The following is an 18269-nucleotide window of genomic DNA, read 5'->3' as shown; positions in this document are numbered from 1 at the left end:
TTTGAACGAAAAATTGTTGGTTAAATTTCATCATAAAAACAGATCTTGGGCTGCAATCATTTCATAGACGTTAAGCAAACAAGCCCAAAGCTAAGACAAGGAGATCTGGTTGCTGCGTGAATCTGGTGGAAGCCAAAACAAAATATGATTGTTCCGACCATATTTTTAAATTTCTTTGAACTTTTAAAATCTTTATGTCAAATACGTTACGCGCTGAAAGAAACACCCAAAACTTCTTGATAGCCTAAAATTTTAACAAAAATAGTTGTTTTAACTTCCATATAACGAACGTTAATCAATTGCGTTTTCTGGTCGAAATTGAATTCAAAATCAAAAATTTTGAATATTTTCTCGACACTGAAATCTTCGCGTGAAAACAAAAAAAAAAGAAAAAAACTAACATACCCGAATACAAAGTTCCTCTCCATTTTCAATGGTCGGAACAAAAAAAAAAACTGAACACCCAAATACAAAGCTCCTCCGCATTTTTCAAATGGTCGGGACAACAATAACATGACATGCAAGAAAACAGAAAATATAATTGATTTTTAGACAATTCGACTCTATCCATTTCCACTTTTTTGCTAAATGAACTTACAAATATCACAACATGTTCCGACCATAATAATCAATGGAAAAAGCTGTATTGAAAGTTGACTTCAGGACCTGGGTGTAAACAGCTAACTAAATGTATAAATGACGTTGTCAATTGGCGTGAGTAGCTCTCGAAACAGCGAAACAGTTTAAAGCTCTCAAAACGGCAGAGAGATTTAGAAAGATGATTTCAAAAATATAAGCTTTATAAAGAACACGGAAAGCCTGTGATTCGAGCCCAGTCTTCCAGCTCACGGTCCCACTATGTAAAATGTGGCTCGCCCTCTTGAGTAATCACAGTCTATTCATTCAAAGCCAAGGTTTAAATAGCTAACACAATGTACATAAACACAAAACGGAGTTTCTCACTACTACTACGATACCAAACAAACAAAGCATGGCAAGCTAGCTGACAAAAATGAGATGAGAGAAGTTTAAAAAACGTCGAAAAAGACTAGCACGTATTTCGTTCGTTTGTCTCGATTTGTATATGTTCATTTCGAGGATAACATGCCAAATGAAGACAATGAATTAGTTTCGAATCAAAACTTATGCAGCGGTAACTAAGCCGACAAAATCGTGGCAAGCACCAGTTGGGCCAGATAAAACGACATCATTAAAAAATGTTGGGCTTCAAACATTTCTGCAACTCGAAAAAATAAGTCGAAACACAAGTTTCTGCAAAAACTGATTTCACCACATCGAATGACCCAATGTGTCGTCGAAGCCAATTTATTATAAGCGGAACCTTTTACACCCAATGAAGCAAAATAGGAAACCGAATAGGATACAAACCAAATTGGCGTCAGTAAATTTCCAGCACCATTAAAAACATATTTCGATACAAGAGCGAAGCGGAGCTTCGCACCACTTCCGAAACGTCAAAAAAATGGCTAGGAAAAAAATCATTTTTTAAAATTTGTCTCGAAGTGGTTCACTTTTAAAAAAGATACTGAGAAATACAATTGCCAGTGTGAAATAAATAATGAAAAACACCATTCATCAAACGGTACTTGAGCGGACAACACTTGGGTAGACGAAAAATTACTCAAAAATGCTGTAAAAACTTTTGAGCTATAAAAATCTTGAACTCCTGTTTATCACACTCCTGTTTGTCAAGAGCACAAATGCAAAAAAAAATATTTTTGGCCTTCGAACGACAAATTTGGAGGTAAATAAACAGATAAATTACCATATAAACTATTTAAGCCAAAGAACTAAAACAATCAGCGAAAAAACAAGAAAATTAGAGTTGTTTTGAAAGAAAGAAGAAAAACTCAATTGATATGGCCATTTCAAATGAATACATGCTCAAAAACCCGTTTGCGGGCATTCCATTAGAAAAGATATGCCAAAAACAAACATACCAAAAAATTCATATTCCGATTTGATAACGGTTGCTAATATGAAGCATGTAAAACAACTGAAACTAAGCCAAGAATTGACTAAAAGCTCATAAGGCCAAAAAAACAATCAAGCCAAAAAGTTCATATTCCGATTTGATAACGTTTGCTAATAGGAAGCGTATAAAACAATTGAAATTAGGCCAAGAATTGACACAAAGCTCATATGGCCAAAAAGATACTTAAAAAAACTATTTATGCATATCGAGGCGAAGCTGAGCTTCGCACCACTTGCAATGAAAAACAAAAAAGTCGAAAATAATTTTTTAACCCTAGTTCTATCAAGCCAAGACAATAGAATGTGAAATTAGCATCGGAAGATAATATACAAGCGGTAACCAAGTCGAAAATGCCTTTTCGGAAACCCTTTAAGCCAAAAAAACAAGCCCCCTGACCCTCAAAACACACAAACAGTCAAAAAACTTTATTTGCTCGTCAAATGAAACAATTTGGGACCACTAAGTCAATATAATATAGCCCGAATTCTACTATCCCCGAAAAAGAAAAATGAGAAAAAAAAGCCGAGAAAAATGAAAAAAAAAGCCGAGAAAAAGCCGAGAGTAATAAGAAGTTTTTAAGTCCCTCTCGCCCTCAAAACACAGACACGCACACACAAACTTTTTTCGCTCGTATAAAACAACTGAAACTAAGCCAAGAATTGACAGCCCAGAATAAGCAGATATAAAATCGACTGAAACCTATCAAGCCGAAAAAAAGCAAAAAACAAAAAAGCAGAAACTATCTTTTCTTTTACGACTTTTAACATTTTCTGCGTTCCAGAGGTGAGCATAACAAATATGTTTCCGTTGAAACGACTCGAAATTTGGTCACAAAGCCGATAAAAAATAGACCGAAATTATTGGCGCAGACTAAAGCTTTAAAGCGGAAAAAAAACAGAAAAAGGAAATCATAGGAAATCAAGTGTAGTAAGCTTGCAAACAGCAGAGGTAAAACAGAACATTAAAAGCAACTGTATTTGGCAACTTTATATGGTCATAAAAACAATATGGCAACTAAGCCGACAAGACATAAGCAGGCGACAATAAGCCGAAATTGTTTTCAAAACGTTATATTTCCCCTTTGAAAAAAAAACACTTCTTAACTCAGGCGTTTTCCGTCCCAGGCGCTTTAGTTACCACCAGACCAAGTATGCCGGAGATGCAAAGAAATTTGAATTCATTACGAACTGAACCTAAATTTACCACTTCTAATTTTAATCATTCTGAGAACAACGTTACATACGGTAAAAAATAGTATCCGATGGCAATACTCTTGCTGATCACAAGGGAAAAGACTTAACAAGGATAGCCGGTTGCTGAGCAAGCAGCACAGAACGTACTGACAATAGTCTTAAAAAATAACATATATTTTTCTCAAATTAGTGTCGTCTTTTTTGCATGGTGTGATGAAAGGATTTGAGAAAGGCTAGAATTTAGGCATATTCGACAATAACAGTAAAACAGGCAAATGGGGCATTAATTTTGTCAAAAAATGACTAAGAAAAACAAAAAAAAAATCATTTAAAATTTTCAAAAAAAGTTCAAAAACTTTTTTCAATTAAATTGCAGATACTTTTTTGTATCGTCCGAAGTTTTTATTCCAGGACCGCACTGAAAAAAGCTTAAAAAATGATTTTACTAGCGTAAAACTAAAAATTCATGGCCTATCTTTCTGTAAAAATTCTGATCGCTTGCTTTACTCTCTCGAAATTGCACTAAAACTCCAATTTCTCTCGACAATGGGGCAACTTTTTGAAACATTTTTGATGTCGTTCGAATTAAAGCATTAGGTCTGAAAGCACTTTAATATGATAAAATAGCCAACAAACAGTTGGAAAAGAGATAATGAACATCAGTAAGCAGAAAAAATTACTGACTTATTTTGTTGAAAAACTTCAAGTTTTGAACTTAAAAGAAAAAATAGATACCCTTTAAGCTCTTTGAAATTCAACAGCAATTAACGATTGACACTTTTTTGATAAAATTAAATCAAATTGAGAAAACTGGATCAATAATTCAATTTTTTATTCCGCTGGGAAATATTTAAATTAAGTTCCACTTTTGAAATTAGAAATCAATCATGTTTTTTGGTGACCCAAACAACAGTTGGCCTTTCTTTTAACTTAAAAGGAAATTTTTCTTTTAACTTAAGTTCATTCTCTGAACTTAAAAGGAAACCAAAAGTCAAACTGCGAAAAACCAATTTTGAGAGTGAACAAATTTAAGGACTTTTTCCTAGAAAATAACATCAAAAAATCACCAACACTTTTATAAGAGTATTCACTACGTTCATGGCTAATAACAAACGAAAACATTGAAAAACTCGAGAAAAAAATCTTTTTTGAACAAAAGATTTTGAAGTTTTTCAGAAAAACTTTATTGTCAAGCAAGCTTTCATAACAAGTTTTCTTTTTAGTAAAATCAAGTTAATTGCGCCTAAAGAACCAATTTTCAGATATCAAACGTTAAATTTATTTTCTACTCAATCGCTACAGCTTTAGTTGCTCGAAATTACAACTAAATAATTCAAACCAGTTTCCTTTTGATACAGGGACAAATCTCGACCCTAAGGGCTTTGAAATGATATATCACTAGACCTATCCCGATGATTATTTATGGTACCTGATTTTTCTTGGAAAACAAAAATTAGGCACATCCGCCCGAATACAAAGTTACTCTCCATTTTCATTTTTTGGAGCTATAAGTATCTACACAAAGGCAAAGCTGCACTCCGTGAGCACAAGCGAGAAAACTTCAAGAGTAATTGTGAGCAAAAAAATCATGGATCTTCCTCATAAAGAACTTTTTCCTTTTTTACAGCTCAGTGAAAATACCAGTGTATAAGATTTCTATTCTAGTATTTGCACTTGAGAATGTACTGCAAGTATTTGAAGTTCAGTTAAATAAATATACAACATTCAGTGGAATCACAGACATAAAATGCGAAAGTATTATTGCTCAAAGGTTAGGTTAGACCACCAATCAGGTCGCTACTTTTAGGCTCTTGTCATCACAATCTCTACGAGCTTTTCCAAAAAAATTGAAGCAAAAATCACTTATTCATCAATTAATAACTTTTGAGAGATTGCGTCAGGTTTCGAACCATGACATACGCGGGAAATGCCAGTACTATTTATAGTTGGACCGACAATCGAACCCTTTAAAATTTAGTCCCTCAGAAACTAGACATATGGCCTGCAAATTGAAATTTTCATTGGTGATTTAGCACGACTTAGTTGCACTTCAAAAATGCAAACAAGCAAGAGAAAAAATGGCAACATCTGGTTAAAGAGAAATGACACTAGTAAAAAAACTGCACTGGAAATGACGCAATTTACTGGCGAAATTGATCAGCACCAATAGATAATGAAACTAATAAATATCACAGTTTATTTTATTGCATTTTTTCTAATGAAACTTCGGTAGCAGAACTTCTTTCAAATAAATTATCTGGAAGAAACTTAAGGATCTCGAGCAAGTAAACATTTCGAGAAATCTGAGACCTATGAACACGTTCTGCTACGAAAACATCCCATTTAAAATGGAAACATTAACTCTCATTTTTTTGCCAAAATTTTATAAGTAACTGCCATGAAGTATTGCTTATGATGTGATTGCGTTTAATGGAGTTGGTTGTAAGTCAGAACGTTTTAAAGGAAAGGGATAATAAAGTCTAGAGAGAGGAGAGTAGTTATTGGGGTGCCACGTTTATTTTACAACTTTTGGCTAAATGAATGTTGAACGCTCATTAATAATTTGTGCCTTGTCGTCTAAAAAATACGTTAGTATTGCAATTAAAATGTACAAAAATCGTCGTATAACCAACGGTTTGAACCCCTTTTGTCATGGCCAAAAATAGTGCAAACGAAAGCAAATGCATAGATATTGACATCAGTTACAATTTGAATATTTCAGTAGCCAGAAAACGTCAACGCCAAGTAAGAAAACTACAAATCTTCAAAACATTTTAAAAGCCTGAATTTTGCAGTTCGAAATTATGGGAAAAAAATCAAAACTCGGAGCTAAAATAAAACAAATTGCGGCTGGCTAAATCACTTACATTAATTGTCTAGTTAACAACAGAAGAAAAAACAATCCAATAATAAAAAAAAACACTCAATATAATTAGTACACTAAAGAGTCAAAGAAAGAAAGGTGTGAGTTGAATGTAGCCAAGCCCCAGTTTAATTGAAAAGTGAAAAGTCTTTGGGATCATAAATTTATACATTTCTTGGGGAGGGGGTTAGTGAATTCAGCAACTAAGGCTATGAGTAGATGGTGACGAATTCTCTTCCTGAGCCACGCACCAGAACAATTGGCATCTTCAGATCCTTAATCATTGATTCCACAAATTGGAAATCTGAAACAAAGTGAAATATTTTTCACATACAGGAAAAAAGCCTAATTCCCGATCGAAACATACGATCAAAAGGCCCAATTTGTGACAATTTAATTACGCGTACTTTAAAATAGACCATTGAAGGAGACGAACGAAATGACCGAATATTTTCCAGAACTTTTTTCTCAAAATCCTTTAGCTGAGATCAATTTTGATTCACGCTTCAGTCGTTCACTTACAATTGTAAAACTTCTGCGGACTTTTGACGTGTGGCGGAGCGGGTAAATTGATGAACACTAATTTGCTCTCTGAAGACTTCTCAATCACCACCGTGTTCAACTTCTCCGCCGCATCCATAGCCTTCACATTCTTCTCATCTCTGAAACGAAAAAATAATACCATTTTGACCTTCTCTGAGAGATTTCACCGTAAATTAGTAAGTTTTTAAGTATTTTGTTTTCCCAGCTCACCCAAAACACCAATTATAAGGATGTTTTCCACAACACAGCCTGTAGACGTTTTTTTATGGGAAAAAAATCAGTTTTGAACACCTTGTTTGGGAATTCAATTCACGTTATTCAATACAATACAATTTTATGTTAATCAATATGTTTGAAAGTGCAATAGAAACTTACGGTTTCAATTTAGCTCCCGTATCTGGTGGCTCCAAGAACGAAGTCGACATCCCCTTCGATTTCTTCTCTGAGGTCGGCGGCAGGTGGTTGTTTTCGGACGAAGTAATCTCCGCAATTGGTCCATCTACTACTGACTCGTTGTTGTTTCCTATATCTTTTTCATTTCTGACGTAGAACTTCAACAGACCACTGGTCGAATTCACTACCTATACAATTGATTTCAATTAACCGATTTTTTAGTAGCTTAATGAACAAAAAAACGGATTCTGTGCTTCTCTAATCGCAACTTATGGCTGCGAAGGTAGCTTGAAATAGCTGGAAAATGAATTTGATTAGGATATCCTTTTAACTTCAAACATTAACATTCTTAAAACAGGGAACACGAAACGATAGGTGAGATCAGACAAAATATAGAAAAAGAAACAACTGATAATTCAACATCCAAAACATTTATTCGGTCAAATTCTTCCAGCAAGAACTAAATTTAGACGCCATCCTATACTCAATAAAGAGTAATGTGAATTCTATGAATGGCGGTGAAGCCAATATTACTACTGGATGCTCAATTTTTACTCCCAATCACAAGCTAGACTTCATACACTACCTCCTCAGGTGGGGGCGATATAGTAACCATAGCTGCGCCTGCATTCTCCTTCCCCTCAGCCAGTTCCGAAGTCTGGTCCTCGAAGGATGTGGATATCTGCGGCTGATATGAGGCATTCAGCTGAGCAGTGACGGAGAACTTATGGCGCTGTGAGTCAGTCAGCACTTGCACCTACACACGCGGGGCATAAGGGAACCTCATACATCAAACGGGTAGGGATAATGCATGAGCATACAGAGAGACAGTTACATGCTAGGTTAATATCAGGAGTTAAATCTAGATCAATTGCTTATTGAAGCAAATCAGATAAAGAAGGGGGCGGATCCGGATTTACTTTCTCTCGAGGGGAGGGGATTTTCAAAGTTTTTTTTCTAAGTCGACCAAATTAATTTTCCTAACTTAAAATCACCTTTTAAATACAATTTGAAAAATTTTCTGAGCCGCAAGCAAATTTTATGAAAAAAGGGACCAAAAATCAATTGGATAATAAAGGATCAAAATGTAACATTTTATTCCGTAAAAAAGTTTAACCAGGAAAAATCAAACATGAGCGTGAACAAATTTTAAAAGAATGTTGCCTTAACAAAAAATTATCATGATTTACCAAATGTTTTCAGCCTTAGAACAAAAATATGGCCAACCGACAGTTCGAAAAGTGTCAATGAACGCAAAGAAAAAACTGACTTGCAAATGTCAAAGGAGAAAATAGCCTTAAAGCTTTGAGTTTCTAGAACGAAGAGCAATTTAAGCTTGACACTTTTTTAATAAAAATAACTCAATTTGAGAAAACTGGATCAATAGGTAAACTTTTTACTTTGCTGGGAAAACTGATAATAAAAATCCATTTTTGAAATTAGAAATAGGCTTTTTTTGTGACCTTTACACTTTCTCAGTTCGAGTTTGCCTCCTTTTTAACAAAGAAAATGAACTTAATTTCTAAAATCGCAATGAAACAAATTTGAGCCTGAGCAAAGAAATAAGACTTCACTTTAAGAAAATCTCCTCGGTCTATATCATGGACTAAACCACGTTCATTGACTCTGGAAAAAAATCTCCACGGTCTATATCATGGACTAAACCACGTTCATTAACTCTGAATAGTCTGTAATTTGTCAAAGAAGATAGGGAGCACTCGGCAATTAAATAGAAATTCGGTCGTGCGCGGTCCTAACTAACAACTTTGGCAGACGTCGGTAACCTTGCTGTTCAGATGGCAACTAATCAAATAAGTCGTTTACGGATCAAAACTGTGAGATGTTTATCTGGTTTTTTGGCCAATTTTACTTTCGTTGGCGGAAAATAGTGGTAGTATTTTGCCAAGTAGCCTAGATTTTTCGTTGAGAAATTTCTGATGTGTGAAGTTGTTTTAATTCTCTGACATAGCCATGCTTGGGGAATCTCAATTTATTTTTGATAAGCAAGTGATCAATGTCGGCCTTGACCTTACCTTCGAGAGTGGGGCTGACTAGAGAAAACTACTTCTACAAAAACTTCAAAAAATTAAAATTATTATTGATTGGAACAACAAAAGCATTACCTGAGCATTCAGATCCACTTAGCGAGTATAAATTGGAATCCGACAGTTCGGAACGGAAGTGCTACCAAAATGAGCACCATTATTTGCTAGCAGGATTGGAAAAAGTTAATACTGTAATATCACACTAAGCTCGCCAGAGTTTAAAAAACGGCGAGGTGGTAAATCTAGATCCGAGCGAGAAAAAAAATCAAATGAAACTGATACAAACATGCCTAAAAAATTCCCACAAATTTTATCAGCTTCAACTCCAAGGAGATAATACCTATCAACTAAACTTTTGACCTGAAAAACGTCTAGTAAACATGTGCAATGCCCAGGCTAATCTCAAGTATAATCAATCTGAAAAAGAGTTCAAATAAAAAAAATCAAACTTAATTTGAAACACAGAGGCAAAGCGGAGCTTCGAATCAGTTGCGATGTCACAAAAATGGAACAGCAGCTAGCCAAAAAAATAGGACGGAAGCCACTGACTCAATTTTTCTAAATGAAATATATATATATATCTAATCACTAAATTAAATCACAAACACTAGCCTAATCACAAACACAAAAAAATCATATGCTATGAAATTTCCTATGCTACATATCGTGATTATAGAAAGTACCACTAAATAAGTAAACACATTTATTTGCCAGTTAGGTTAGAGAAAAAGAAGGTTCGTACTAATACACTACGCTGCTTGCAAGTGTAAACACTCCCATCGCAAGTGTAAACAGATGCGAAGCTGCCCTTCGCAAAACACTTCCGGCAACACGACCAAAAAGCAGCTCTATCAAGTGAAATAAGAAAAAGGAGAAATAAGCCTCGAATTAGCAAAAACTCGGCTACATCTAGGATTCGAATCTGCGACCTATTGCATGCAAGAGAATTTGAGTCTCACGCACTATCCACTCAGCCACGCAAGCTTAACAACCGCCAAACACAAGTCACGAATAAAGCAGCTACATATGCTAACAAATTGTGCCAACGCGATTCAGCAAAAGTGGCACCAATTACAAATGACTCAATTTTGCAATTAATAATTTGGAATATAACAAACTGAAGGCTTCCACACTAACTTTGCAAATAATAAATTTCAAAGAATAAATCCACATTATGTATAAATTATGCATTTCAAAACGTGCGAGATATATTGAGTTAGAAAATTTCTGAAAAAGAGTTTTCATTAAGGTTATGTTGTTTGAAACAAATCACTTTTTTCGGTTCATTCGATGAACTATAAATGTATCAACTTTGTTAATTCATTACTTATTAATGTCAAAGCACATGCTGAGAAAAAATCTGTAAAGGTGCCCCAAAAGTGGCACCAATATTTGCGACTTAGGTTGGGGAAAAAAGAAGGTTCGTACTAATACACTCACTTCGCAAGTAAACATCATTGGAAGGAACATCTACAGCCGTTTCCACGAGAGCATTTGATTCGAAGCTACTGTTTCCCACTTAAAATTCGTTTGGCTAAACCCTATATCATTGCTCTTTAGCCTCGACTACTCTCACGCATTTTCGTTACTATATACCAAGCATCAAACAGAGAAAACCAGCGAGAAAACAGCAGAAAGTAGCTCTAAAAGGGTCAAAAAGTGAAGAGAAAGGAAAGATACGGTCAAACTTATAAAAACTCTAACTCTTATGCGCAGAAATCGAACCTTGACCTGGAGATTAAGAGTCACACATTCTAGCATCTACGCCAAGTTTGCATGTCAATAGTAAAAATCTAGCCACCAATAAAACAAATACAAGAATATACTGCAATGCCGCAAAATTAAACCACGTATAAACTTATTTCTGCAGACAGTGATTACCCTACATATCAGGGGCGGATCTACGATTTTCTCGGGGGGGGGGTCGAAGGGGCGGATTCTCAAAAAATTTTCGAAATTTTTGTCGACCTTTTTTTTAGGTCGACCAAATTGACTTTTCGAGCTCTCCCTAAGCCTGTTTAGTCCCTATTTTGGCCAAATTTTCTGCGCCGCTGGCAAAATTTTGAAAAAACAGTCCAAAAAAGGCATTTTTAGGTACTTTTTGGAAAATTTAGTATATATTGACGCCAAAGGCGCCTTTAGAAAAATTTAGGGTTCGTCGGCCAAAACTGGATTTCTTACCCTTTGGGTCGGCAGGGGGTCGAATCCCTGAGAGGGGGGGGGGGGGCGTCCGCCCCCTCCCTAAATCCGCCCCTGCTACAGATAGTGATTATAGCAAAAGTACCTCTTAATGAGTTTATTTGCGAGTTGGTAGGGGAAATAGAATACCCTCGGTTGTGTCAATACATAATTAAGTCATGCTTCACTTATCGTTTAAGTCATGCTCGACAAAACCATACCTGACTTATTTCTTGTAATGACTAACCTCTCTCCGACTTTCTCGTCGGGACATATTGAGATTCTGCAGCAATTTGTTTCTCTGTTCCATAATCAGAGTCTTCTCGTATGTATACGCCGAAATATCGTCACTAGGCTAAACAGAAGATGACACATTAATCCAGGAAAGGCCAGCATCACGAAGTAGAACAAGGACAGATTTAGATTCAGCAATCTTCCGAAGCTGTGGTAGCCTGTTACCAAGAAAAAAAAGTTTTTTTTTGAAGATGATAAAGCAAAAACACTTTTTTCTCATTTCATCAATTTTCAAAAGATGACTTTTTTGCACCTAAATGAATTGATTCGATTCGATACTTCGGTTTACCTATATACATATTCCAAGAAAACTCAGACTTCAAACTACACTTCTGCTTTTAAACTGTAATCTGATACCATTTCGATGACATCAACTGTGGCCTCGATTCTGAGTAGACTGAGGAACTGCTCCAGATCCTTCTTTATCTTGATGCTGTTATCCTCCGGCTGGGCCACTGTAAATATGCGCATAGTAGTGTGGCGCCACACTTTGTGTTGTCGCAGCAGGAACCCCAGCAGCATTAGGATGCCTCCATCATGCACTATCCACCAGATGTCTATTGTTGCTAGAAAATACGAGAGCAGCTGTTGTGTTTTTCATGAAAAAATTCCAGTAACTTGATTAATTTTGATACTTTTTTACATATCAAATTAAGAGCAATACCAGAGAAATCGAGCAGTATCGAACCTTAAATAAAATAAATTGTCAAACAACATTTGGCAAAAAACGATTCATAGTTAAATATTTATCATGGAAAATTGTGCCTGTTTTTTAGGCTCACGCATATATAGTCTGTCGATTTTGGTACAGCTCAAATTTTGTCTGTTTTCAACTAACAGTTTCCACTTTGAATCTCCTTGTTGGTGGGGAAAACCTCTTGATTCTTGATTGCAATGAACACATGCTGTTTGCTATTCGTCACTCCATGCAACACGTCTGCGAACAATTTAGCCTGCTGGGTGAAATCAGTGGTAGAAAGGTCTTCCTCTGAGTCATTTCCTTCCATGATGTGCTTTGGCCAGTTCATCAGTACTGTGTTAGGTTTCAGACCTCCCAACCCGCTTAGCTGGAGCCTATGTACGGACAAAATATAAGACACCCAAAACCAGACATTTGAGAGAAAACATTCGATCACTTCGGATATCAATTCGCAATTCCGCTAAGAATTAATCAATTTAAAAATGTGCATTTGCGAACCACAGAAAGGACCTTAGCGAATATATTGAACTATTGTTGTATTCGAAACGTTTTGATGGTACAAATTACTTCTAGTTCAAGCTTTTATGCTGATATGGTCAGGTAAGAAGACTTCCGATGCTTGTCCTTTGATATTGTAACCCTTACATGTTGATGTATCCGTTGAGGAGTGAGTGAGATATTGAGACCTGAGTGAATCCCTTGACCTTACTGGTTCGCATGCACTCTGTGATGGACTCGGTCAGCAACTCCTTTATGTCACACTTGCTCTCGTCCAAACTACCCTCTATTATAGACCCCACTATTGTCAGACCCTTGCCTAAGCACAAACGCCGAGATGAAAGTATTTTTCGTCAACCTATATAACACAGAGGCGAAGCTGCGCTTCGCAAGCACTAGCAAGAAAACAAAAAACAGCCTATAAAAAGAAATAAGAAAAAGGTAAAAATGAGCCTTGAATATTTAAAACTTTTGCTCTGGCGGATGCGATACTACGACCAGGAGAATTAGAGTTCCCGGTCATCGCATCTGCGCTACCGGCACTCAACAGTTTACTAATACTAGTCACAAATAAAGCAGCTAGATATGCTAACAAATTGTCATTGCGATACAGCATTGGACAAAACACAAATGGCACCGAACACAAATGGACAACTTTGGATATAAAAACTTAGAATATAACAAACTGAATGATTCCACACTAGCTTTGCGTGTAATAAATTGGAACATGAAACCCCATACCGAAGAAAAATTGGAGCCATTTGTATCAAAAGTTTCAAACTCAATTTCTGATTGGTCGAAGTATTAAAATCACAGCAGAAAATTACGCAGAGAATAGTTATAGTCGCAGTCGCGCCAACCTGTTGCAAACTTTCGAACACAGGGCAGCACTCTCTACAAAATTAGAGCAGGTTATTGCCACAAAGCGGCGACGCACTCATCGGAAACCTTACAACAAGAGCTAAAAATATTCGGATTAGCTTAATAGTCGTTGGTCAATTGAATTTTTGGTACTAACGCGAGTGACTCTTCAATTTTGTACAAGTGTGACTGAATTTTAATTTTGAATACCCACCAAATGCAAAACATACTCACGAAATTGAGCATTTCAAAAAATTGCGAGATTTAGGTGGAAAATTTCTGAAATCGAGGTTTTATGATTTTATTGTTGTTCGAAAGAAATGGCATTTTTTCAGTTCATTTGATGAATTAAAATGGCATCAAGTGATTACTAATCGAAAATGAAAGCACAATCTATCAAAGAGCCGTTACGGTGCCACCAATAATTGCGACTTAGTCGCACTATTACACTACGCTGGCTAGTGTAAACATCAAGCATGAAGCCAGAAAGATGCTCATATATATAAAAACACCCTTAGATTTAAGCATAGCCACCAGACAATTCAATGAACGCAAAGAAAACGCTTTGAAAAACTTAAAGGTTGGAATTTCAAAGAAAAAAACATGACCTTGAAGCTTTTTGAGCTTCCAGAGCAATCTATAATTGGCCCTTTTTGATCATAGCCAACTGACAGTTGGAAAAAAGGAAAATTAAAAAAAAAACAGACTTGTTGTTTTTTTCAAAAATCTTCACCTTTTGAATTTCGAAGAAAAAAAAGATGGCCTTAAAGCTCTTTAAATTTTAGAACCATTTATACTGCACACTTATATGTTAAAATTAACCCAATTTGAGAAAACTGGATCGAACGGTAAAACTTTTATTTCGCTGGGAAATCTGATAATTAATTTCCATTTTCAAAAGTTAGAAGTCAATCACGTTTTTCGTGACCTTTACAATTTTGCTGTTCGATAGTGGAGTTTGCCTTTCTTTCAACAATAAAAATTCACTGAACTTAAATAGAAATAAAGTCAAACCGGGAAAAATCAAAATCGAGCGTGAACAAATTTTAAAACTATTTTCCGGAAAATTTTTTTTTAAATCAGCAAGACCTGTATAAGAGGACTCACTACATTAATAACTACTAATAAAATTAACCCAATTTGAGAGAACTGGATTACCAGGAAAAGTTTTTATTTCTTGGGAAACCTTAAAATTGAGTTCCAATTTCATAACTATTTTGCCAACCTTCTAGCAAATTATATTCTTCAACTAAAAAAAACGGATATATACCTAATGGTTTTCATATGTGAATTTATAAGAATGAATACACTTCTTTTGTTATTTTAGAGCATTTAAGGGCTTTTCCTGAAAAAAAAACGAAAAAAAATCAACACGACGTATGTAAATAGTCTTAATAAGACTCGAACCATAACATTAATTTCTCACCTGCTTTGAGCTGACTGATGAAGGGAAATGGGAAACTCGCTTTGATGGCATCACTCGATACATCTTCATTGTCCGTAAGCAACGCCAATATCTGTGGTCTCCAATTCTTAGTGTGAACTTCCGAATCCTCCAGTCTTCTCAAACCGTACAGGGCGGCACTTAAGGACAGACCCCGAATCCCGTCTCCCCATTCTTTCTTGGCCCCAGCGAATTCTATATACTTGTAGAGCCCCAAAGCAATCAGCATGGCTATCAGGGCCTGCCACCAATTGGAGATGAACATGATGAACAAGCAAATGGCCATGCCCAACAAAGAGAGACCCCTACAAAAGCAGCGATAGAAATCACAAAGAACAATTTGACGAATACAATCAATCTATTCTTTCTCTTCCACCTCATAAAACGGCAAAAAGTTTCCATCTGATTATCTAAAACTATTTTTACCATGAATTATGCAACAAATTTCGGCAATAGCCTAAACGCAAAAAAAATGGAACATAGAAAAGGTTTTTTTTTTCGCATAATGATCATCAATTAATTGAGCAGCTTTTCGCAAATGTAATTAGTTCCACATCAAAAAATGTGAACATCAAGAGAAATGAACGCACGGCAACTAAAAAAAACGACTTGTTTTTTTTCAAAATTCTTCAAATTTTGAATTTCGAAGAAAAAAATAGATGGCCTGAAAGCTCTTTAAATTTGTAGAACCATTTATGATGGACACTTTTATGTTAAAATTAACCCAATTTGAGAAAACTGGATCAAACGGTAAAACTTTTATTTCGCTGGGAAATCTGATAATAAATTTCCATTTTCAAAATTAGAAGTCCATCACGTTTTTCGTGACCTTTACACTTTGTGCAATCAGAGTAACTATTGTCTTTGTCCGAAAAACTTTCAATTTCTACATTGCCTATGAACTTTGAATAATATTTGTTGTTATATATCTAGTTAACGGATATTCAGTATTCTTTTTTGTAATGAAGGGCAGCATGAAGCACTCACCAGTGGTAAAATCTAAACTTTGGGCGCCAATTCGGCGACTTGAGGAGAGTTTGCACTGCACATGCCAAGTTCACAAAGAGGTAACACATCAGGAAGAATCTAAGCAAAACACATACTCCCTTTAATTAATACTGCAAAGCACATAAAAACATGAAATGCATTGCTGTTCAAGTAACATAATAGGTTCAGACCACAGTATTTTCTGAAAGGAAAAACTCTAAAAGAAACGAGATCAAGGAAATCGTTTGGGTATTGATCGAAATATGACTGAAATGCTTTGAATATGATATATCACTCGAAGCTATCCGATAAAATGCAGCTGCCTAGATGTTTCGGTTTTTACTCTACTTGCCCGTTTTTTTCGCTCTAAATTGGACTTAAAAGTATTAACTTTTCAAACCAGTTTTTGTTGAAACGGTTTAAACTTCTTGGAAAAATCTTTTTGACATCGATCGAAACACGACTGAAATGGCTTCAATATGATATATCTCTCAACCTCATCTGACATTATTTGTTATTATTGCTTTTTATAAACGTAATAAAAACAGATAAAAACTAAAACGCAGCCGACTACCACTTTCAGCGTTCGGATTAATAATTTGACTTTTCTGTGAGCGTAAGCCAGTTTGTATTTGTGAGCCCCCTTGAAAACCGTGTCTTTAGCTTAGTCTTGACTTTTGCGTGGCGTTCAATAACTGTACTTGAGGGTTCATAACACATACAGATCAGGCGTTAAAATGCTATGCACATATGAATCTGGATGAGCTGATTGGTTCAATTGTTTACATTGTGATGATTGGTGCAACTGAGTCGACAGATGCGATGAGGATGCCGACCTCAGCTATAACTGCCGACAGCAGAAGTGCCCAGGAAGGCTCCCCGTTCTTCTTGCCTTTGGCAAAATACTGAAACAGAAAATTAATCCAGTGATTTTTCAAAACATTTCAGGCCCAGTTGTCGAAATGAAATTACTAATCGTAATGGCAAACAAAACAAAATTCCCATCCTTAGCTCGATCAAACTAAAATAGTTTTTGTCAAAACTGATCAAATATCATTTTAGCAGATAGCCTCAGCACTCAATTGTTCCAAACTTTTCTAAATGTTATTTATCTGTCATAACTTTTGACGCAGCTGAGACTATAATTAGACAGTAAAGTCACCTTGAGTGGGGGCAAGATGTCGTCTTTGGCGATGGCCTGAAGAAGTCGAGGGGCGCCTGTGAGTGACTGCAGTCCCGCGCCCACTGTAGAGAAGAAGGCCCCGAATAAAACCACGTACTTGTTAGGGAAGGCCAGCAAAGCACACAGCAGCTCACCTCCTACACTCGCCCCGAATCTGAACACAAGTAATTTTCATCGAATTAATTCGATTTTTTGACACAGAGGCAAATCAGAGCTTCGCGATAGAAAAATGAAAGAATATCACTATTTGCAGATGAACTGACAATCGGAAAATTAAATCCGAGCATTAAAATACTTGAGATGCAAGAAAAACAGTACATTGCAAGGTAGAGAAAAAAAGCAGAAAATTATTTGAAAAAGTAAATTGGAAAAAATTACTTAAAATGGCGAAAACATGATCTACAAAACCTTCAAAACAACTAGCGTGCAAGGAACTTCCGGTGCTTCAAACAAATTAATATACATGAAAACTGCATATAAATAAGAACATTTTAACTTAAAGCTTCTTTTTAAACCAAAATGGTCGAATCTCCGAAATTACTGGATTTAAGATCTTCAATTTTGAACTCTAAACAAAACACTAAAATGGCCGACAGCATACATGTGCATTTTCTATATTTAACGATTTCATTGGCAAAACCACTGAATTCATGAATTAGACCTTTGTTTAGCTTTCTTTTCATTATCCCGTACTTATATCGTTTGCTGCTATCAAATCTAGCGTAACTAATTTAAAAACATCAGACTTTTTTCTCAATTTAAATTTTATTTTAGAAAAAAATTTTGAAATATCATTTAAAAAAGTCAATTTCGAAATTTTAACAAATTTAAGCAATAACAGAAGATGGCGGCCACAACTACAACTGAGTTCCCTGAATTCACACCACCCCACCAATTCGTCGACAAATTTAACTTTTAAAAATTAAAACTCTCGAAAACGTTTTCAAAAAATCGAACATCGCCAATCGATGATAGGAAAAGAGCAATGAACGCAAGTGGACATAAAAAAAAACACTGACTTTGTTGAAAAAATCTCAACTTTCGAATTTCAAGAAAAAAATAGATGACCTTTATGCTCTTTGAACTTCTAA

The 18269-nt window shown here is 35.6% G+C and overlaps 2 protein-coding genes across 5 annotated transcripts in view; both read right to left on the bottom strand.

The window, feature by feature from the left end:
* LOC134845234 (ubiquitin-like FUBI-ribosomal protein eS30 fusion protein) overlaps positions 1 to 18269 on the bottom strand; it is a 138879-nt gene that overhangs the window by 17112 nt on the left and 103498 nt on the right. The window lies entirely within an intron of this gene.
* Positions 4831 to 18269, bottom strand: part of LOC134845231 (solute carrier family 12 member 4-like) — a 191250-nt gene continuing 177811 nt past the window's right edge. For 3 of the 4 annotated variants that reach the window (XM_063862145.1, XM_063862146.1, XM_063862147.1), the window contains 12 exons: positions 17158 to 17332; positions 16782 to 16900; positions 15996 to 16094; positions 14991 to 15313; positions 12851 to 13022; positions 12344 to 12579; positions 11863 to 12071; positions 11459 to 11566; positions 7575 to 7745; positions 6971 to 7176; positions 6575 to 6714; positions 4831 to 6356 (listed from right to left, as the gene is read on the bottom strand). In XM_063862145.1, the coding sequence (XP_063718215.1) occupies positions 6262 to 6356; positions 6575 to 6714; positions 6971 to 7176; positions 7575 to 7745; positions 11459 to 11566; positions 11863 to 12071; positions 12344 to 12579; positions 12851 to 13022; positions 14991 to 15313; positions 15996 to 16094; positions 16782 to 16900; positions 17158 to 17332 (2053 nt within the window). In that variant the 3' untranslated portion in view covers positions 4831 to 6261. The remainder of the gene's footprint in view (positions 6357 to 6574; positions 6715 to 6970; positions 7177 to 7574; positions 7746 to 11458; positions 11567 to 11862; positions 12072 to 12343; positions 12580 to 12850; positions 13023 to 14990; positions 15314 to 15995; positions 16095 to 16781; positions 16901 to 17157; positions 17333 to 18269) is intronic. The other variant, XM_063862148.1, reaches the window with a different exon arrangement.

Source organism: Symsagittifera roscoffensis, chromosome 4, assembly GCF_963678635.1.
Source record: "Symsagittifera roscoffensis chromosome 4, txSymRosc1.1, whole genome shotgun sequence".
Classification (NCBI taxonomy): Eukaryota; Metazoa; Xenacoelomorpha; order Acoela; family Convolutidae; genus Symsagittifera; species Symsagittifera roscoffensis.
Note: the sequence above shows the minus strand (reverse complement) of the source record. Positions and strands in the feature narration are given on the sequence as shown.